The 23,285-nt window shown below is 40.9% G+C and overlaps 1 protein-coding gene and 1 pseudogene across 2 annotated transcripts in view; one reads left to right on the top strand and one right to left on the bottom strand.

Annotated features, from left to right (window-relative positions):
• Nucleotides 1-3,760: 3,760 nt before the first annotated feature.
• On the bottom strand, nucleotides 3,761-9,486 carry LOC136127892 (small ribosomal subunit protein uS5 pseudogene; annotated as a pseudogene).
• A 36-nt stretch (nucleotides 9,487-9,522) lies between these two features.
• ABCB1 (ATP binding cassette subfamily B member 1) overlaps nucleotides 9,523-23,285 on the top strand; it is a 114,912-nt gene continuing 101,149 nt past the window's right edge. Inside the window, exons 1-3 of one of the 2 annotated variants that reach the window (XM_065883533.1) lie at nucleotides 9,523-9,566; nucleotides 10,128-10,201; nucleotides 15,510-15,570. In XM_065883533.1, the coding sequence (XP_065739605.1) occupies nucleotides 10,134-10,201; nucleotides 15,510-15,570 (129 nt within the window). In that variant the 5' untranslated portion in view covers nucleotides 9,523-9,566; nucleotides 10,128-10,133. Of the gene's footprint in view, nucleotides 9,567-10,127; nucleotides 10,202-15,509; nucleotides 15,571-23,285 lie in introns of those variants that run through there. The other variant, XM_065883534.1, reaches the window with a different exon arrangement.

The following is a 23,285-nucleotide window of genomic DNA, read 5'->3' as shown; positions in this document are numbered from 1 at the left end:
ACTATTGCCTTTCTGTGCGTGAATTGCCTATTTTTGTATTTTGCCCAGTTCTATTTGGGCTTTTGAATTTTCTTACACACTTATATGAACTCTTCAAATATTAAGAATATTAATCCATTGTGATATTTACAATGAGGAGCTATTTGGTTAACTGTCGCCTTTAAATCTGAATTTATTCAAAATAATTCTTGTGTTCCTTTTAGCTTTATTTCAAACAATTATTTATAATTATTTCCATATCATTATTTACTTTCAATGTCCATCACTAGCCCTTTTCTGACATTACACTTGTAGTCTCAAGTTGTTAATTTTTACTCCTGTTTAATTCCATTTATCATCTTTATTAGGCTATCTGGGTAATAATACTACTTACTCAATACCAAACACTTTTCAAGTCTTACCCAGTTTACTTCTTACAAAAACCTTAGGTGGCTTCTGCTATTGTCTCCATTTTTTTTTTTTTTTGCGGTATGCGGGCCTCTCACTGTTGTGGCCTCTCCTGTTGCGGCGGAGCACAGGCTCCGGACGCGCAGGCTCAGCGGCCATGGCTCACGGGCCCAGCCGCTCCGCAGCATGTGGAATCTTCCCGGACCGGGGCAGGAACAGGTGTCCCCTGCATCGGCAGGCGGACTCTCAACCACTGCGCCACCAGGGAAGCCCTTGTCTCCATTTTAAGGACGCACAAATCAAGGTTTGAGTAACCTGTCCAAAGCCAGTCAGTCGACAAGTGATGCAGTTAGAATTCGAAGCCTCCTGAGTTTCACTTCATTCTCATCTTTCCCTTGATCTTACTGTCGTGTCCTCTCTCCCATTAATTCTGCAATTCATTTAAAAAATCTTCTTGTGCTATTAAGGGAGGTTTATTTTAATAGAAGACAGAGACTTACTCAGAGGGATGATTCACTAATGGAGTTTTAAGGATGCTATTAGAGGCTGATAAAGGCTATAGAACTTTCAAAGCACCAACTTAAGCCGTTGACCCACTGGTCTGATTTCTATAAAGCTGTCTCTGACATCAGACACTCAACACTTACTGGTCTCAACAAGTATGTGTTGAATCTTTATTTGTGTAAGTTGCTGTGCTATTAAAATATAAAAAGAAATGCCTAATCATATAAAACAGTAGTGATGAATGCCAAATGAGAGGTATAGATAATTAACCATACGATGGGGGTGGGTAAAAATCACTTCTGGTTAGTATAGACAGAGAAGGGTTCTCAGAGGAGTAAAATTCAGGCTTCTGTTTGTCATTGACTTGATACATGGCTAAATCACTTAGTTTTAAATTTATTTATTTTATTTTTATATTAGTCTGCGTCGGGTCTTCGTTGCTGCATGCTGGCTTTCTATAGTTGTGGCGAGCGGGCTCTAAGGCACAGGCTCAGTAGTTGTGCCCCAGGGGCTTAGTTGCTCTGCGGCATGTGGGATATTCTGGGACCAGGGCTCGAACCCGTGTCCCCTGCATTGGCAGGAGGGTTCTTAACCACTGCGCCACCAGGGAAGTCCAGTCACTTAGTTTTTTTTTTTTGTTTTTTTTTTTACTTAGTTTTAAATTAAGTCAATTAGCTATCTTCTGATCACCATTTCACCCAAGTTAAGGCTGTTGCATCCATTGGTTAAACAATGTCAGGAAAAATAACTTCCTTAGAGAGCAATATACTCACATTAAGAACTTCTGTTTTAAGTGCATGCATGCATAGAAACAATCTGATATAATCTAGTGTGAGTGCAGGTACAGTCATTCAATGTCCCCTGTCATTAAGATAGTCATACATCCTTTGTACATGAAATGACTTACACACAAATGGGTGGAGAGTGTGTGGATCCTTGATTATTGTTGCCACAGCTGTCATTTGTCTTGCTCTTTGGACTGAAACTTCAGGTGTATTCTTTCTCTGGCTCAGGTCAATGGAGTACATCAACGTGAATTTGCACTCCTTTTTATAGACTAGTGAACCTTGATTTCGGACTCAGATTGGCTAAATAGAAGAGATAGGGGAAATGAATTATTGGAGAGAGCAGGGAAAGAAGAACACAGGATTTACAACAAAAGAATCATGGGAAGAAGAACCTCCTGAAGAATTAAAAATTCTCTTCTTAGGAGAAGAAGGAAAAGTAGGTGAAAGCATAATAGATAAAATGTAAGAGCGGCTTGAAAAGATAATGAAGGGTTAAGGGAGCTAGGATATAAATGTTCATCTAAATATACAACCAGAGAGCCTTTACATTCTTCAGAATACATTTTTAGTCAATGCTTGTTGACTGACAGAAACACGTATAACGGATTTTCTATTAATGGCAGAATTTAAAGCTTCTGAAAATTCTACATTAAAGAAATAAAAATATTTATTAACACATTTACAGAAATTAAAAAGCAAGGAATCGGAATTAAGATTCATTTGTGAGTAGTTTAATAGGCTGTAAGATAAAGAGAACTAATGAAAGTAGCTAAAATACTGGTGGTTTCACATGTAATATCTAATATTTCAATGCACTGAGAGAAACTCACCATTTATGGGACTTATATGGCAAATACACTTTACATTTAAAATCGAATTGTCTGGAAGTGTTGGTGAGGATGTGGATAAAAGGGAACCATTGTGTACTAAAGGTTGGAATGTAAATTGGTGCCATCATTATGGAAAACAGTATAGCGGTTCCTTAAAAAATTAAAAATAGAACTACCATATGGTCCCAGCAATTCCATTTCTCGGTATTTACCTGAAGAAACCGAAAACACTGGCTCAAAAAGATATATACACGCCCATGTTCCTTGCAGCATTATTTACAATACCCAAGATATGGAAACAACCTAGGTGTCCATTGATGGATGAAGAGATAAAGAAAATGTGGTATATATATATATATATATATATATATATATATATATATACAACACAATATTATTCAGCCATAAAAAAGAATGAAATCTTGCCATTTTTGACAACATGGATGACCTTGAGGGCAGTATGCTAAGTGAACTAAGTCAGACAGAGAAAGACAAATACTGGCTGATCTCACTTCTATGTGGAATCTTAAAAACAAAAAAAAAAACAAGCTCATAGATAGAGAGTAGATTGGTGGTAACCAGAGGCTGGGGGTGGGAGTGGGAAAAATGGGTGAAGGGAGTCAAAAGATACAAATTTTCAGTTATAAAATAAATAAGTCATGAAGATGTAATGTACAGCATGCTGACTATCGTTAATAATACTGTATTGCATATTTGAAAGTTACTAAGAGAGTAAAGCCTAAAAGTTCTTATCACAAGAAAAAAAACCTCTGTAACTATACATAGTGACAGATGTTAACTAATTGTGGTGATCATTTCACAATATATACAAATATTGAATCATTATGTCGTACACCTGAAATTAATACATGATGTGTATCAATTATATCTCAATAAAAAAAGATTGAGTTGCTTGGTAGATCTTTGAATATTAGTTTTGCTTGATGTAGGGTAAAAAGGTATGTTTCAGAAGAGGTTAATTTTTTTTTTTCTGGCTTCATTCACTTTATTCTTCTCATATAAAACTATGTGGTGGGGCTTCCCTGGTGGCGCAGTGGTTGTGAATCCGCCTGCCGATGCAGGGGACACAGGTTCGTGCCCCGGTCCGGGAAGATCCCACATGCCGTGGAGCGGCTGGGCCCGTGAGCCATGGCCGCTGAGCCTGCGCATCCGGAGCCTGTGCTCCGCAACGGGAGAGGCCACAACAGTGAGAGGCCCGCGTACAGCAAAAAAAAAAAAAAAGAAAGAAAACTATGTGGTGGCTATAGCTGGAGCCTGGGTCCTCTGCGCAGAAATTCTGGTGTGGGTCTTTACAAGATGGTCAGTGAATTCCTGATACGGAGATTTGGTAAACACCATCTCTCTCCACAGAACAGGAGTGAGATAACTGTAGGTCTTGGAAATGGCATCAGAAAGTTGCCCAGGGTGGTGGTGCAGCCCTTGGCAGAGGTGTAGTGGTCGTCAATTCCGGCCATCATCAGTAGCTTCTTGGGCACAGGGGCTGAGATGATGTCAGTGCCCCTGGGGGCAGGGATGAAGCGCACCAGCACAGAGCAACAGTGGCCAGTCACCTTGCCAGGGATGGTATGGGGCTTGCCAATCTTGTTCCCCCAGTAGCCTGGCCGCGTGGGGACGATGCGGAGCTTGGCCAAAATGATGACCCCATGGAGGGCAGTGGCTACCTCCTTAGAGCACTTGACATCCAAACCGACATGTCCGTTGTAATCCCCAGTGGCGTCAAATGCCTTGAACCTGGCCTTCCGGCCAGCACCGGTCTGCTTTTGCCAGGGATAATCTTCAAACCTCATCCTTCAGGCATGCCCTCCAGGAAAAAGTCAATGATCTCAGACTCTTTGATGGGCAGAGAGAGGAGATAGATCTCGTCCAGGGACTTGATCTTCGTGTCCTTGACCAGGCGGTCCAGCTTGGTGACAGGGAGCCACTCCTTGTCTTCTGCCTTGCCTCCATGAGATCTGTGGCCTCCTCGGAAGACACCGCGGTCTCCTATTCCAGGCCCCCTCCCCCCAACCTCCGGGCCCTTCCCCAGCACTGGCTTCATCTGCCGTCTGCTGTTTTTAAGGAGGAGAAGAGCGAGGGCAACGTTACTTTGGATGGCAGACAGTTTCAAAGAAAATAAGGCAACTAGCCTGACAATGGTATTTATGATATCTCTGCCACAGGAAAAGCACTACATGAACTGCAGTACAAACAAAAAAACAATAAAACACACAATCCCAGTCTATCTGGGCCAGAAGAACTTGTATAAATAAAATAATCTACAATCTCCCTGAAGGCAGAATATAATGTTTACATTATCTGTCACTACAATTTAGCACAGTTTTTGGCTTATGGCAGGCACGCAGTAAATGTTTGTGGAACAAATATTGACTGAACTGAGGCCCAGAATTATGAAGAAATATCCCAGTAAGTATAAGCATAATTTTTAAAAATTTAAGCAGCATAAAAATAAGACCCAAAAGCCTTTATATAATTTTATACTTAGTCCACATTTTTCTGAGTCAACCTGCACATTCATTTTTTTCTATTCCCTTAAAACATGTTTACTGAACATTTATTATGTGCCAGACACTGTTTCTAGGTTCTTCAAACAAAATAGCTTCTGACATCTGAGTAAAGACCTGAAAAAATGAAGAAATGGGTCATATGGTACAGCTAATTTAAGGGAGTCAAGACATGCAAAGGGGCTGCTTTCTAAGGGGTTTCACCAGAAATTAATGAGGCTCAAAGAGGAAGTGTCTACTCCAGCTCTTTATTATCAGGAGTGGCTGGCAGTAATGTGAGATAGGAGTCAATGTCTTTAAAGTCAAAGACTGTGGCTTGGGTGTAGCTAGAACTACTATAAATGCCCGGAGGAAGAAGCATGCTTGGGTTATCAAAGAAGAGAAGGCTGATGAGACTGGAAGTGAATAACCCAGGAAAGAGTAAAAGGAGATGAGGTCAGAGGTGAGAGGGGGCCGGGTCTTGGAGGGACTTATAGGCCATAGGAAGTACTTTGGATTTTACTCTCAGTGAGAGAGGAAACCATTGACTTCACCTACTCTTAACAATAGACCCTGGGGAGGGGAAGGTGGAGAGGGACTGTTAAAGAGGGTAAAGGTATTGAATTGTGCATTTTTTGGATTTCTTGAGTTTCTTTTCCTCGATTTACATCTTTGTTTTCATGGAGCACATTTTCCTGTTTCTTCTGAATAAACAGCAAACGGGAGATGAAAAAAAATGGGGGTAAAGGTAGAAATAGAGACCATTTTTGAAGTTATTGCAATATTTGTGGTGACAGATGCTGGGGAAAGTGGCAGTAAAGGTGTGAAGTGAAACTGTATTCACTCATTTTCTTTATTATTTTGGTACTGATTTTCCCCCTCTTTTGCTCCTTTGAAAGGAAGGGAATACAGGGAATAAATAAATGTAGCTACATACATGAGTGCCAAGGAAGGGCAAAAATAGACTGAGAAGGGGATTTTATTACTGATATATAGCAATTGTTGGGTGTTTAACATGTTTGAGGCACTGTACAAGCCTTTTAAATACACAAATCACTTAATTTTGCAATAACTCCATGAGGTACCACTACTATTTTCTTTTTACCAAAGAGGCAACTCAGGGACTGGAAAGTTAAGCAACCCGTTCAAACTTACACAGCAAAAACAGTAGAAGTAGTACTCGAATGTAAGTCCAGGTTGTCTGTGGAGTCAGGTACCAAAAAAGAAAATTGCTGTAAATTAATTTAAAGATTTACATGTGGAAAAGCACAGAGTGAAAGAAAGAGCAAATCATCTGAGAGGTGAGTTGGGCTGAAATGGAGTGAACACCCATGGATGTGTTGGGGGCAAGGGAGAGAGTGTATGGAAGTGAGATGAATCAAGATAGAGAGAGTGTGCTACAGTCCTTAAAAGCCAAGGGGAGGGCTTCCCTGGTGGTGGCGCAGTGGTTGAGAGTCCGCCTGCCGATGCAGGGGACACGGGTTCGTGCCCCGGTCCGGGAAGATCCCACATGCCGCAGAGCAGCTGGGCCCGTGAGCCATGGCCGCTGAGCCTGCGCCTCCGGAGCCTGTGCTCCGTAATGGGAGAGGCCACAACAGTGAGAGGCGCACGTACCGCAAAAACAAACAAAAGCCAAGGGGAAACTCTCAGATATGAAATAGTTCAGATTAAGGAGGCACTGCAGGATTTCTAAGATGGAGTCATAAGATACAAATGTTTCACAGGGTGGGGTGGGAGGCTCGAAAAGGCAGTGTATGAGAGTGTACTATAGTAGTGTACCATGGTGTAGGAGTGGTTAAGAGTGTATTTATGAGGGCTGGGAGCTGGACTGCTTTCAAGTCCTGGGTCAGCTGCTTACCAATTGTGTGACTTTGGGCACACAATGTCAACCTCAGTTTCTTTCACTGTAAAATGTTAGTAACAATAATAGTACATACATCAGAGGATAATTGTGGGGATTAAATGAGTTAATCTCTTTCAAGTGCTTGGGAAAATTCCTAGTACACGGCCAGTGCTTACTCAAGGTTCGTTATTATTATTCCCACAGGTACGTACAGAATAGACGGCAGCAGGGATGCAAATCTTGAGTGTTGGGAGAGTACAGACAAGTTGGTGAAAGGACTACTTGCCAGTGGAGGGCAGGAAGGTACAGAATTATGGGGAGGCACACTTCAAAAAGGAAAAATAGCTGCTTGTGTGAAGGTGTGTGAGTCAAGACTTGCAAAGGGGCTGCTTTCTAAGGGGTTTCACCTGAAATTAATGAGGCTCATAGAGGAAGTGCCTAGTCCAGCTGTTTGATATTACCAGGAGTGGCTGGCAGTAATGTGAGACAGGAGTCAAAGTCTTTAAAGTCCAGGCCTATGGCTTGGGAGTAGCTGGAACTGTCCACTGTTTTAGGTCCATTGTATTTTATGTCCATATCTTCATGTCGGTGGAGCAAAGCAACTAAAATATATACATAACATATATATATAGCAGAAAGACAGAGCTTTACTAAAAATTCTCTGGGCTATTATGCTCCTTAAACTATGTATGTCCTTGATAGAGATTTTCACTTGAAGCTCAAGCCTGTAGAAATAGTGCAATCAGCATAATATATGTAATACTTAAAAAAATCCTGTTAGCCATAAAAAACAATGAAATAATGCCATTTGCAGCAACATGGATGGACCTAGAGATTATCATACTAAGTGAAGTAAGTCAGACAAACACAAATGTCACATTACTTTTATGTGGAGTCTAAAAAAATGATACAAATGAACAAAAAACAGAAATAGACTCACAGACATAGAAAACAAACTTATGGTTACCAAGGGGGAAGGGGGGAGAGATAAACTAGGAGTTTGGGATTAACATACACACTGTTATATATAAAATAAACAATGAAGACCTACTGTATAGCACAGGGAGGTATATTCTATATCTTGTAATAAACTATAATGGAAAAGACCCTGAAAAAGAATATATATATGTAACTAATGGAATCACTTTACTGTACACCTGAAACTAATACAACATTGTAAATCAACTATACTTGAATTAAAAAAAAATCCTGCATTGTTTTAGGGAGGATTTAGGGGGGATTTATTTTCAAGGGTACAAAATATATAACAAGATCACATAAACTAAAGGTGGGACAAGGTAAAACAGAACTGGAAACAAAGAGCAGAGGCATGAACCAGATTAAAAACACATGGGAGAAAGAGGAACTCTTCATACATTTGCCCCAGGTGGAACACAGGGTTAGTGTTACACCTTTAAATAGTTGGGCCAATGCTGTACACACACATATACAATTAGAACACAGAGAAAATGAGTGGCTTGTTAGAGGGTCTAATTAACAGTTTGTAAAGAAAGAAACCTTATCGTGTGGCTAAGAAAAAAAATCAAGGCAAGGAAAATCTGGAATAAAGGATGGAAAGAAAATTATGGCTTTGAAGTATGAGTTACTTAAAGTGCAGAAAATACACTATGCAGTAAAAAATAAAAGGATTTTCTTCTTTTACACTTTTGCAGCGAGCTGAGAGTAACTCCTGTAACTTGGAGACCGCAGACAAAAAGTTACAACATCCGTTTCCCCTGGGTTGATAAGTACGTAAAGCTCCGATGTGAGTTAACACTGCTTTATGAATTTGAATTGTGAAGATTTCACTTTTCAACAACTTGAGGAAAAGAGAGGACCAGAAAAAAACTGTAAATGGTAACAGTAAATATGGAATTAAATTACCACTAACGTAATATGCTAAAATACACGATACTTTAAGAATCTGAATTAAAATATAAGAGTTTTAAAACGCCTTGAGAAAAACATGGGCATTCCCCTGATGGCTACAATCGGAAAAGATTACATTCTTTTAATTACATTTCCACCCTGAAATGTCCGTTTCGACTTACACGATTTTTAAAAAAAATCTTCCTACTTCTATTTCTCTTCAAATAAAACATGAACAGATACACCTTAGAAACGGTCTAACATACTGAAGAAAGACCTGCAGAAAAATTTCACCTGGCCTTTTTAAAGGTGCTGCTTGGAAGGGAATTTTAACTCGTTTTAACTACAGAATGGGCAGTAGTATCTACTCGAGCCACAAGGAGCGAATTGTATATTCACATTTATGTCTATCTATCTACACATACTTTGGTGGATATGGAGACTTGTTTGGAATTGTACAGACAGGCCCCTATGAATGTGCAAGTCCTTGATGAGTCAGCTGATAAGCGTTCCTCTACTCGTCCTTTTGCTGAGGGGCAACAGAAGCGAGGACATTCCTCTAGCAATTCCAACCAGTTTCGTAACTTGTCGAGCAATCTGCGTTCAATCCAGCGGTCCCGAGCGGTCCGGCTGATTGGCTGGGGAGCGGAGCACCAGGGCGTGGTCTGCGCGCTCCCTCCTCGCTCCCTTCGGCACGGGAAGCCCGTGCGCATTCGGGCAGCGGCTCCTCTAGGCTCGGCGGCGGCGGCGGCCGCTGCTCGCATCCGCCGCGACTTTCCGCTGGAGTCTGAATCTCTTCTTTCAAGATTCACGTCTTAGTGGACGTTCCAAAAGAAAGCCCGAGGTAGGGAAGCGCGAGGCTGGGGACTAGAGGGAGACGGTTCGCGGGAAGGGCGCGCTCTCCAATTTCTTGAGCTTGGTCCCTGTGCGAAGAGGGCTTCTGAGGAGAGGGAGGGGGAGATTCCACTTGGCAAGTCCAAGGGGACCAAGTGAGGTGAGACTTATTCTCAGTCGGGGAGCTCCTGGGGCACCCCAGCCCCTAGTTTTCGGTGCTAGCCATGCGTCCTTCAGTTTGCTGCCCAGAGCCCGCAGAGACAGCGCGGTGTCGGAAGCCTGGCTCCGAGCCCGCGGGCTGGTGGACGGCGAGGCGAACCACCGAGAGGCAGAGCCGCAGTGGAGGCGGGCGAAGTCCGGGCCGCGCCGCACCCCTGCAACTCTGCTCGCCTGCGGAGGCTGGATGCTGGGCGCGGAGGCAAGTTTGTGCGGGGACCATCGCGCCTGCGAGCGGCTGGAGCATCAGGGCGAGCGCCCCGCCCTTCCGTTCCTCGCGCGGGACTCAAGTTCAGCCTCACCTTTGCCTTCCGCGGATCTTGCGTTTGGCTAATCCGCTGTGGTTTCTCCTCAGGTCGCGATGGATCTTGAAGAAGGCCGCAGTGGAAGAGCAGGGGGGGAGAACTTCTTGAAAAGGGACAAGAAAAGGTAGTCTGTTTCATTTTCAAACTTTACACGGCTTGAGATTTTTGGGAAATTTGTTTCTAGCCTTCAGCTCTGAAATAAATGATCAGCTGATGATGATGATGATGTTTATCTTAAATGCAAGCAGTTGCAGAAGTTCGCTGGCTGAGTTGAGCACAGCGTTTGCATGGTGAGCTTCTACCTCAGCTTTCTGGTCCCATACAGGCCAGTGCTCATTTTCTTTTCGGTGTTTTATAACCTGCTTTACAAGTGGTGTTGGTCGCCGACGAGCCTGAACCATGTGCTGCTTGTGTTCTGCTTTGTGGTCCTTTGTTCCTTCTGGTAAAACAGTCACATAAACATTGCATGTTTGTGGCATGGCAGATGGGACAGAAGGCCACAACTGCATTTAAGCATTTTTTTAAAATTTTAAGGCAATGAATAGCTCACCCTTGTAGAAGAAATTGTGAGAGGAGTGTACTACCAGAGAAGTTACTAGAATGGTGTGAAATTATCCTGATTATATATAGAGTTGGTACTGTAACCACATAGGGAAGATAACTATCTTAAGTGAATTTTGATCACAGTGCAGTGTCTGTACATGAAATTTAAAATTTTGCTCAATAAGCTTTTTGTTAGTAATAAATTGTAAAATAAAACAATTTAGTAAATATATTAATATTATTAGAAACCAAGCTTTTCAGTGTAAGAGAAAAGGAATACAAATGTGGTCATTAAATAAGCTTTTTAAAAACAATGTTAAATTTGAATTAGAAACTTCAGTGTGATTTCATGATTTTTTTAAATAGTTCAGTTTCTGTCCACTGAAAGGGATAGTGGCAAATTGCACACTTAGTGTCAGATCTTGGTTTCTCAATATCGTTCATTACAAAAAGAATCTGCGCCCCATAGAGAAAGGGCTAATACCAATTGAGCCTGAGCCTGGAGTAGCTTTGTGGTACCTGAAAACAGTTAGTGGAGTTCAGGGCAGTTGTCAAAAAGGACACAGGAGCTGGCTTGAAGGGGCTTCCACTGGCCGAATCTGAGACAGTTTGAGCGTCAAAAAGAATAATGACTGTACTCGACTGTGAAATACTGAATAAATGAATTCTTAATAAAATTAGGAGAGGAGGAGGGAAACTAAGGGTGAGACAAGTAAGAGAGAGAGAGAGAGAGAGAGAGAGAGAGAAACTTCTTTACAGAAAAATGCCAGCAATCATATTGAAACCTGCATTGTTATAATTGATTCGGGCAAGGATTGTTAATGGATCCCAAAGCACTCAGAGAAAGGCTGAATCTAAGAATTAGCCACAATTCTTAATTGGAAAAAGGAAAGTGTGGTTTTCCAGTGGAGAGATTTTGCAGTTAGGAATCTTGACCAAATGATCAGACCTGGCCTGGCTTATGGTGGAATAGACTTTAGTGACACGGCACCACCACGAAGTAGGTTTGCAAATCATTCAGTGAATCCAATCAAGCTTCCAGACTAATGCTGTCCAATAGAAATATAATGTGAACCACATTTGTAATTATTAAGTTTCTAATAGCAACATTTAAAAAGTAAAAAGAAACAGGTGAAATTAACTTTGAAAATATATTTTAGGGATCCAAGTATATACAAAATATTATCATTTATACATGTAAACAGAATTATTAACAAGAGGGTTTACATTCTCTTTTTCATACTAAGTCCTCAAATCTGGGTGTTTCATACTTATTGCACGTCTCAGTTTGGACTAAGTTGAAACAGCCATATCCAAGATGTGGGACATTTTATAAGACATCTGTTTTTGTTCTTATAAAAAGTCAATGTTTGGCGGGGGTAGGTGGGGAGGAGGACTTCTAGATTTAAAAGAGAGACTAAAGAGACAAAACCACCAAATGTGATGTGTGAGCCTTTATTACATCAGTTCCAAAAAAGGAAAAACCTATAGAAAACATTCTTGGAAATTTTCAATGTGGATTGGATATTAGATGATATCAAATTGCTGTTAATTTTATTATATGTGTTAATGGTAGGAAAACGTGTGAAGTGCCATGATGTTTGTAGCTTACTTTCAAATAGTTCAGCAAAATTTTAACAGTTATATATTTTGTTATGCAGATAAAGAAAATATGGTCAAAATGTTCAGTTGTTGAATCTAGGTGAATTTTTTATGGGTAGTCTTATTACTGTTCTTTAGATTTTTCTGTTTATTTGAAAACTTGCATAATAAAAAAACTCCCAAATAAACAAAAAGAAAATAGATTACAAAGAGTGGAAGGTAGATATTTCCCGTTTTGTTTTTGACTTTTAAACTTGGTACCTTAAACAACTATGTATTTTTGACACAAACACTTAGGGATATTGGAGTAGGAAGTATTAAGGGTATGTGGAAGGAAATGATAAAGACATTTGACAGGTTGGTGGTTTCCAGAGGTGGAGGAAAGGGGGGCAAAATGGGTGAAGGGAGTCAAAAGGTACAAGTTTCCAGTTATAAGTCATGGGGACGTAATGTACAGCGTGGCAACTATAGTTAATAATACTATATTGCATATTTGAAAGTCGCTAAGAGAGAAAATCTTAAAAGTTCTCATCACAAGGAAAAAATTCTATGACTCTGTATGATGACAGATGTTAACTAGACTTAACTGTGGTGATCATTTCACAATATACGCAAATATCAAATCATTCAGATTTGATACAGATCATACAGATTTAGGTGAACTGTGCAAGTAGAACCTGGAAGACTGCTGAACCAGTTAAGTCTTGCAGTGCATACTTTATAATTCAGGCATAACACACCAGACAATTTGTACACCTGAAACGAATACAATGTTGTATGTCAGTTATACCTCCATTTTTGAAAAAGATGTTCAATAAATATTTGTGGGACATTTACTTATATTCTTCAAAGAATAAAATAGAGGCCATATTTTGAAAAACAGAAAAAAGATTCGTTTGAGCCTGCACATACCTTCATTTTATTGTTGATTCTTATCATGGCCTATAGACTTTTTTTTTCAAACTAGGAATTTTTTTTTTTTTTTTTTTGCCGGACGCGGGCCTCTCACCGTTGTGGCCTCTCCCGCTGTGGAGCACAGGCTCCGGAAGCGCAGGCTCAGCGGCCATGGCTCACGGGCCCAGCCGCTCCACGGCATGTGGGATCCTCCCGGAGCAGGGCACGAACCCCGTGTCCCCTGCATCGGCAGGCGGACTCTCAACCACTGCGCTACCAGGGAAGCCCTAGAAATTGTTTTTTTTTGGTTAAGTAGCTCTTATTAAATTGTGCTCACCATTACTGATTTTAATCTGTTCTTAATAAAACTATATATTTATATATATATATAGTCTATTGAGTTTTGAGCAGTTTTATTGAGATATAATTGACCTACAACACCACGTAAGTTTAAAGTGTACAGCGTATGGTTTGGCTTATAAATATTGTGAAATATTACCACAACAAGTTTTGCTAACGTCCATCATCTCATATAGATAAAAGAAAAATTTTTTCTTATTGTGATGAGAATGTTTAGGATCTACTCTCTTAACGTTTACATATATGTGTGTATATATATCATACAGCAGTGTTAACTGTAGTCATCTTCTTGTACATTACATCTCCAGTACTTCTTTATTTTATAACTGGAAGTTTGTACCTTTGGACCAGCTGCCTCTCATCCCCTCTCCCCCCTCTAATAACCATAAATCTTATTTCTTTTTCTGTGAGTTTTTTTTAAAACTATATTTGAAATTATAAAGAAGCACGTGGCTTTGCTAATAGGTATAATGCTTGGGTAGTAGTACCATTTGGCATATTTGTATTTGTTAAGATTCTTTATTAAAATGAGGCTTGATAAGCGACTTTTGCCGTTTGTCAGCACTGTGTTTGAGCGGATGGGGATAAATGAGTCTTCTAGGAGGGGTGAGAGTCAGTTTATATGTGCATTTCCTTGCAATGCAGAGTCTCAGAATTCTGAGGTTGCACCAGATAGCCTGGTGTTTGGGAGTTAGACTTTGCAGTTTCAATCTTGGCCTTGTTCTAGCTGTGTGACCTTGGACAAATTAGTTAACTCTTCTCACCTGCAGTTCTCTTGTCTTTAAAGGAAGGACAAAAATGTGCCTGCCTCACAGAGATTAAGATTAAATGAGCTCCTGTATGGGAAGTGTTTACTTAGCCAGTGTCTGGAACATTATAAATTCTTCAGAGTAGCTGCAGTTTTAGAGAATGAAAAAATAAATAAAAAGCTTAGAGCTAAAACTCAATTATGTATGACTATTTTTTTTCCTCTCATCCTGATTCCAGGGATACTGAAACCACGCCTTTACTGGGAATAGGGTGGAATCAAATCTGAAGAGTTATGTTTGTGTATTTTGTGTGTTTTTATGTCTGTTGAACATCACTCCAAAGCCAAATATGGGGTAGACGCTGGATTTTTTTTCTTTAGAAGTTGCTTCAACTCTTTGACTTTGCTTAGCGTAAAGAACAAAGATGAATTTACTTTTTGAACTGGAAAAACTGTAAAAATAATGTAATTCTTCCCTGAAATAGTCTTTCTTTTATAAATATGAAAATGTAGATGTGGAGGCTAGTTTTGGTTGGTTTGCTTTCATATGATAGGTGGCAGTTACATAGAATAGAAAACTAGTTACAGAGTTTTGAATCTGTGCTCAAAATACTTGACCTTCCTGACTCTGCCTGAGGACCGCTTTTTTGCAGTTTACAAACCATCTTTTTTGATGGCAGTTTTTCTAGGTTGCGTTTATTGCCTTAATGGTCCATTTAGGGCTCCAGACATCTTTTCAGAATTAGATTTACTCAAGGAAAGTGATTTAATTACCTTTCTCAGGGTAATTTATGCCCTGCATCTGTTTGCCGCTCCTCTCCACTAGGTAAAGGGAATGATTAAGGATAATATCCAGGTAGATAGACTAGCTCTCTGCTGCTAGAATTACTCAGGTGATAATTAAGGGGATTAAGTCTGGAGAGCATGAATGATTTTCTAATTAGAAGAAAAACAGGAAACTCTCTTTTTTTAGTATTATTTTTTCTAATTGCAAAAGTCTTGTGTCTCTGTGTATTCACCATAGAAAATTAGGAAATACCAAAGGCACAAGGAAGAAAATATTTTGGTAGAAATCTCAACACCCAGTGATAACCACATGTATAGATTTCTAAGGTATATGTAAACATACTTAAACTTCATAAATGGGATCGTATTATAACCTGTTTTTTTAATAACATTGTAGACATGTTTCTTTGTCCTATTTGTTATTAAATATAAGCTCTATGTTAATTGGGTAATTAAAGATTTATATAGTTTTTAAAGTTTTATGTAATTCTATTGCTAGGTTTTTCAGTAAAAAAGATGAGAAGAAAGAAAAGAAACCAACTGTCAGTACTTTTGCAGTGGTGAGTTTGAATGTATTCACTATTCAAAGTGCTTTGGAAATTTGACTTCTCCTGATCTAGAAATGAGGTATTTCATCTGGTATAATACTTTCTTGGAGAGAAATTTGTTTGTATTTGTTAATGGAGAGGTAAAATGAATTCGTTTAATTTAGTTTGTTTTCAGGGGAATGCCAGTCATAACTTGCTGTGTACAATGAGCCTCCAGACTCACCCTTACTAGCCTGGATTTCAGTATTCTCCTAGTTAGTTATGTCGCCAGTGATATGTTACCTATGCAAGCACTTCTCCCAGTGATGGTCTCAGCCATCTAGATAGAGGAAACCAGCCACGTGAAGTGTGGATCAAAGAAAAAACGGGGTGCCCTGTCGACAAGGGCCGTAATCCTGGCAGGTTTGCGGCCAAAGTCCCAGACACTCATATAATAGAAGTTAGCAATGGATTATTTATTACTATGACTTAGTACATGGCATTATTCTTCTGTGCTGAATAACTGGAATCTGGAATTTGAAAACCTTAATATAATTAATTCTTTATCTTATTTTCTGGTTTCATGGAGTATAATTAATTCTTTATCTTATTTTCTGGTTTCACAGTAGCTGCTTAGAAGCTTTTCTTTAATCAGATTTGGATTGAGACAGGCTGGTTGATGGTCTCTCTCTAGCTGGATCCTTTTTTTTTTTCTCCCCTGAGAATGCAGATTTAGGTGAACTGTGCAAGTAGAACCTGGAAGACTGCTGAACCAATTAAGTCTTGTAGTGCACACTTTATAATTCAGGCGTAACACACCAGACAATTCTAAAATGTGTGTATGGGGGCGGTAATCCATCTTGTAAAATGAATATTAGTAAATTGAACAAGAAAATGCTTATAGGCAGGAAAAACGTGTTGCCTTTTACACCGAGCACTCTGGTTATCTTATAAGAACTTCATCTTCCTGCACTGCAGGAAGTTCTGCTGAAGTTCCACCTTTGAGTCTGTTTTCACTCTCTTTGGAATTTTGGGGCAATGAGGCTATGCACTTGGGTCATTCTCAGAAGGACTACTTGAATAATCAAGTGACAGTTTTTATTTGTTTTAGAGTTCATTCTTATATTCTTGTACTAAAAGAAGCTTTGATGTTAAAATAGGGTTTATTGCCAAGACTTAATTTCCGTTCTATCATTTGGAGACCAAAATATTTCTGTCTTTTGTAATTTTGTTTTATAAGTAACTTAGATTGAAAAAATCAGTCTTCTGTTTTAGAAAATTTAACAGACCTAATATATAGAAGTAATACTATCAATACAATTGAGCCCACAAAAGAATAAACATCTGGAGTTTGAAGGCTAACAATTATAACATAAATACAGCTCTTTATGCCACGTGTTGCACTAAGTACTTCCTATATCAACGCATTTAATCTTTACAACTCCCTTGAAGAGAGATACTATTATTATTCTAATTTTACAGATAGAGAAAGTGAGGTGAGACTTATTAACTTGCCCAGGAATCCTCAGCAGGGCCAAGATTCAGACCTAGGAAATTCATGTTGTAAATCACAGCGCTCAGGATGGCATAGAATGAATATGTTCTAAGTCTTTCGAGGAAAAGCTGGACTATTTAAGTGGCCCTTTCTCATGCCTTTTTCTTGAAGAGCTGACAGAGTTAACTGTGAACTTGTGTATAAAACGCATATAGACAGGGACATATTAAGAACATTTAACAGTAAAATGCTGATGCTGTTGGCATTGCTGATGCATAAAAATTTCCAGCTAAGACAAAAACTGATATGTGTTGGGCGTTTCCAAGAACCCCAGGTTTGATGATTCACTTGGAGGACTCACAGGACTTGGCATATTGCCATACTCGTGGCTAAGATTTACGGCCAAATCAGCAATGGGCAAAGGAAAGAGGGAGAGGTCCAAGAGAAGCCCCCAATGTCTTGTCCCAATGGAGTCAACTTTATTCCCCCAGCAATGAGCTGTGACAACACGCACGTGTGAAATGCTGTCTGTCAGGGAAGCTCATTAGAGACTCAGGGCCCAACGGTTTTTGACTGGGGGCTGATCACGTAGGCGCAGCGTGTACCAAAATTCCAGACTCACAGAAGGAAGGCAGACCTTCAGCATAAAGCACATTGTTTGTACAAATAGTTTGGCCACTTTTGTCAGTTAGGGTGATGGTTACTCTCCCCAAAATCCAAATTCTAGATGCCAGCCAAGGGCTAACCTTGAATGCAGTCTCAGGCTTGCAGCATTCACTGTTTTCTGTACACCATCCCTGTTAACTTTTTTCTAGTAGAAGACTTTTTGGCAGTCTTGAGAAAATGATGAAAAAGAGGTAAGGAATAGATTCAGATTTTTCTACTGGCCTTTATTTTATTTCTGTCAGGCTTTGTTTCAACATTTACAGAAATACAAAATAAAATCTAAAACAAGTGAGGAAACGGGACAACTGGAAATTGGGGCGGGAGCGATACAAGTTGGGCTACACTTCTTACACAAAGCGCTCCTTAAAGGTTAAACACCCTTGCTGCAGATTCAGCTCTGATCTTTCTACTTTATGTATCTTATTGAAACATTAATTTTTTTTCTAAATAGAGAATAGGTGGCAATGTTAAGTGCTTCCTCTGTGCCAGGCATCTGTTAAGCACCCATGTGTATTATTTAACTTCATCCTCGCAGTGATCCTGTAATGTAGGAGCTTGTGTTATCCTGATGGTCCAGATGATGAAACAGACTCAAGAGAGGTTTAAGCGATGTATTCAGTCACACAGTCACATAGCTAGTAAGGGGAAAGGCCCAGAATTTTGCCAAGATCTGCTTACGCTACGTCCAGCGCTTTTAACAACGTTAATCCTTTATGATAGTATATGGTTGGTTAAAATTTTATTTCCCTGGAATTGAAGGGTTCTTTGTTGATGCTGTTGTTTTCCAGCCACTTGGTCATTCTTCACTGGAGACTTTACCACCTTGTTCAGTGTCTCCCTCTCCACCCCTGATACTCCTACTATCTTGGGTGACTTCTATGGTGTTATAAGAATAACCACTCTTTGACCTTCACAGCGGCAGTAATTTTTCCCTCCCCTTTATTCCAGCCACCCTCTCACATCCTGCATTTTGCTGTTGCTTGAAACTGTTCTACCTCCAAAGTACCATTTTGAAGCAGCCAGACTGAATTAGCCAGCCATCTCCTCTCTCTTCAATCTGCTCACTGTTTTCCTTGGACCTTGAGTCCCCTGACCCATCAGTTTCCCAATCAGCCCCTTCCTGTTTCCATTCCCTTTCTTTTTTTTTTGTACGTGGGCCCCTCACTGTTGTGGCCTCTCCCGCTGCGGAGCACAGGCTCCGGACGCGCAGGCTCAGCGGCCATGGCTCACGGGCCCAGCCGCTCCGCGGCACGTGGGATCTTCCCAGACCGGGGCACGAACCCGTGTCCCCTGCATCGGCAGGTGGACTCTCAACCACTGCGCCACCAGGGAAGCCCCCATTCCCTTTCTTATCAGTTTAGAGCAATGGTCATCACTTTAGTGATACTCTTGCCCGAACTATAAACTTCCTTTCACCTGTCACTTGTCATGCCCAGCCCAGGCAAAATCACCCATCTGCTTTCTTGGTGCCTGAACCCCGACATCTGATTGGTGCTGGAGAAAAGTCTCACGATAGGCTGTGTCCCACACAGAAACCCTATTCCTCCTCTTCTCGCTGAGTATGTTAAAACTCTACTCAGATTTCCCACTTTTCCCCACCTAACCCCAACTCTTGGTGGATGACCTCTTTTTTTATTTCACAAACCGAATGGAAGCCACCTGACAGAAGTTCCTCAGCTCTTCTCTCCCAGTCTAACAAACATACCTGTACCTGGATCAGTTGCTTCTTCCTTCCCTCCTATTGTAACAGGAAGCATTTGGTTCTTAAATCTAATCACCCACTTGAACACTGTATTTTGGCTTCTATATCCTCTGCCTTCTCAAGGACCTTACGTTATTATTATTACTATCCTTTCTCTTCTGTATCCTCAATCTCTCCCTCTCAACTGGGTCTTTCCAATTGGTATTTACATGTCACCTGTCTTTAATGTCACTAATGCCCTCCTTAAAGCCATCTCCTCTAGCTTGCTTCACACATAGGAGCTGCCTTTGCTGTCTGTTTCACCTCCAAATCACTTCTTAACATATTATGATTTGACTTCTATCTCCAGCACTCACCAAATTCAGTGGACAGTCTATCCTGACCTTTAAGTAGCACCTGACCCTGTGTACCGTATTCATTCCTCTTGTTTGCATCTGTGATGCCACAGTCTGCTCATTTTCCTCCTAGTTCTGCGGTTCTTTTCTTGTGTCATCTTTGCCTGTGAATTTAGAGTTCTCCACCCCTAATCCCAGGGGCCAGTGAGAGTGTTGGCAGCTCTCTAGTTTCACGTGACCACTTCCAAATTGTTTTCATGCAAAACTCCATCCCTGTTTGAGTTTGGTTCTGGACAATTATAATATCTTCTATCCATTTTCAGTGATACCCTCTACTGATTTCTAGTTACTTTTGCTCCTCCATTGAGGACCTTGTCGTTGGATTGCTTTTACTTCGTTCGCCTATGCTCTCATTCTTCTCTTTTGGTAACCTTATTAATGCCTCCTAAGCTCCACATTCTTTGACCTCTTCAGTTCCAACAACCTTCATCCCTTCCTTCCTTTAGTAAATTACACTGTGGACAAAGACCTTTGGTTTATCATCCGGGTGGACTCCCACCTCTAACGCTGTAAACTCAAATGGATGTCTTCCATCCCCGCTTATGATCCTTCTTGCTTGGCCATTGTTCCTTATTATCCATTTTTTGACATTGCGTATTCATGTTCTATTGCTGTCGGAACAAAATACCGCTAACTTAGTGGCTTAAAACAACACAAATGTATTCTCTTATAGTTCTGGGGCCCAAAGTCTCACTGGGCTAGTCAAGGTGCCAGCAGGGCTGGATTCTTCTGGAGGCTCTAAGAGAGAATCTGTTTCCTTCCTTGTTCAGCTTCTACAGGCTTCCTGCCTTCTTGGACTCGTGGCCCCTTCCTTACTTCACTCTACCCTCTTGCTTAGCATTTCTCCTACTACTGACTCTGATCCCCCTGGCTCCCTCTGATAAGGACCCTTATGGTGACATTGGGCCCGCTTGGGTAATCCAGGATAGTTTGCTCATCTCAATATCCTTCGTGTCTGCAGAGTCATTTTTGCCACGTGAGGACACATATTCACAGGTCCCTGGGGTTAGAATGTGCACCTGCTTGGAAGCCGGAGCATTTTTCTGCCCTCCTACACCTGGTCAAGACTTCACTGTCTCAACCACTGTGTTACCTCCTAGTTGCTCTCCTCCATGTTTGCGCTTCTAAAACTTATTCTACCCACAGTAGCCACATCAGATCACCTCCGTTCCATCCTTCAAACCCTCGAATGCCTTTCCTTTACGCTTAGATGGGAAGTTAACAGTAAAACCAAACTTCCTCCTCTGGCTATAAAATACCCTCCATAATCTGACCTCTGTCTCATCTCTGATATCACGGCAGGCAGATCTCCTTCACCCTCTTCTTGCCACAGTGGTAATTATGTTTGGTCCTTGAAACACTCTGAGCTTGTATTCACCCCAGGACCTTTGCATGTGTTCTTTCTGCCTGGAACCTCTGTCCCCAGATCATCACGTGACTTTTTCCTTCCTGTCACTGAGGACTGAGCTCAGATGTTGCCTTTTCACAGAGACTTTCCCCGCCCAGCCAATCTGAGCCCGCTGGTGCTTCCTGTCACTGTGGCACATCACCCTGTGTGATATGTCTTCTGAGTACTTAACCACTGTCTGATTTCTTGTTCATGTTTGTCTTCTTTTTTTTTTTTTAAACATCTTTATTGGGGTATAATTGCTTTACAATGGTGTGTTAGTTTCTGCTTTACAACAAAGTGAATCAGCTATACATATACATATGTTCCCATATGTCTCCCCTCTTGCGTCTCCCTCCCTCCCACTCTCCGCATCCCACCCTTCCAGGCTGTCACAAAGCACCGAGCTAATATCCCTGTGCCTTGCGGCTGCTTCCCCCCAGCTATCTACCTTACTACGTTTGTTAGTGTGTATATGTCCATGACTCTCTCTCGCCCTGTCAAAACTCACCCTTCCCCCTCCCCATATCCTTAAGTCCGTTCTCCAGTAGGTCTGCGTCTTTATTCCTATCTTACCCCTAGGTTCTTCATGACATTTTTTTTCCCTTAAATTCCATATATATGTGTTAGCATACGGTATTTGTCTTTTTCTTTCTGACTTACTTCACTCTGTATGACAGATTCTAGGTCTATCCATCTCATTACAAATAGCTCAATTTCATTTCTTTTTAAGGCTGAGTAATATTCCATTGTGTATATGTGCCACATCTTCTTTATCCATTCATCCGATGATGGGCGCTTAGGTTGTTTCCATGTCCTGGCTATTGTAAATAGAGCTGCAATGAACATTTTGGTACATGACTCTCTTTGAATTTTGGTTTTCTCAGGGTATATGCCAAGTAGTGGGATTGCTGGGTCATATGGTAATTCTATTTGTAGTTTTTTAAGGAACCTCCATACTGTTCTCCACAGTGGCTGAACCAATTCACATTCCCACCAGCAGTGCAAGAGTGTCCCCTTTTCTCCACACCCTCTCCAGCATTTATTGTTTCTTGATTTTTTGATGATGGCCATTCTGACTGGTGTGAGATGATATCTCATTGTAGTTTTTTTTTTTTTTTTTTTGTGGCAGTATGCAGGCCTCTCACTGCTGTGGCCTCTCCCGCTGCGGAGCACAGGCTCCGGACGCGCGGGCCCAGCGGCCATGGCTCACGGACCCAGCCGCTCCGCGGCACGCGGGATCCTCCCGGACCGGGGCACGAACCCGCATCCCCTGCATCGGCAGGCGGACTCTCAACCACTGCGCCACCGGGGAAGCCCCTCAGTGTAGTTTTGATTTGCATTTCTCTAATGATTAATGATGTTGAGCATTCTTTCATGTGTTTGTTGGCATTCTGTATATCTTCTTTGGAGAAATGTCTATTTAGGTCTTCTGCCCATTTTTTGGATGGGGTTGTTTGTTTTTTTGTTATTGAGCTGCATGAGCTGCTTGTAAATTTTGGAGATTAATCCTTTGTCAGTTGCTTCATTTGCAAATGTTTTCTCCCATTCTGAGGGTTGTCTTTTGGTCTTGGTTATGGTTTCCTTTGCTGTGCAAAAGCTTTGAAGTTTCATTAGGTCCCATTTGTTTATTTTTGTTTTTATTTCCATTACTCTAGGAGGTGGGTCAGAAAGGATCTTGCTGTGATTTATGTCATAGAGTGTTCTTCCTATGTTTTCTTCTAAGAGTTTGATAGTTTCTGGCCTTACATTTAGGTCTTTAATCCATTTTGAGCTTATTTTTGTGTATGGTGTTAGGGAGTGATCTAATCTCATACTTTTACATGTACCTGTCCAGTTTTCCCAGCACCATTTATTGAAGAGGCTGTCCTTTCTCCACTGTACATTCCTGCCTCCTTTATCAAAGATAAGGTGTCCATATGTGCGTGGGTTTATCTCTGGGCTTTCTATCCTGTTCCACTGATCTATCTTTCTGTTTTTGTGCCAGTACCATACTGTGTTGATTACTGTTGCTTTGTAATATAGTCTGAAGTCAGGGAGCCTTATTCCTCCAGCTCCTTTTTTCGTTCTAAAGATTGCTTTGGCTATTCGGGGTCTTTTGTG

This window comes from Phocoena phocoena, chromosome 9 (assembly GCF_963924675.1).
Source record: "Phocoena phocoena chromosome 9, mPhoPho1.1, whole genome shotgun sequence".
Classification (NCBI taxonomy): Eukaryota; Metazoa; Chordata; class Mammalia; order Artiodactyla; family Phocoenidae; genus Phocoena; species Phocoena phocoena.
Note: the sequence above shows the minus strand (reverse complement) of the source record. Positions and strands in the feature narration are given on the sequence as shown.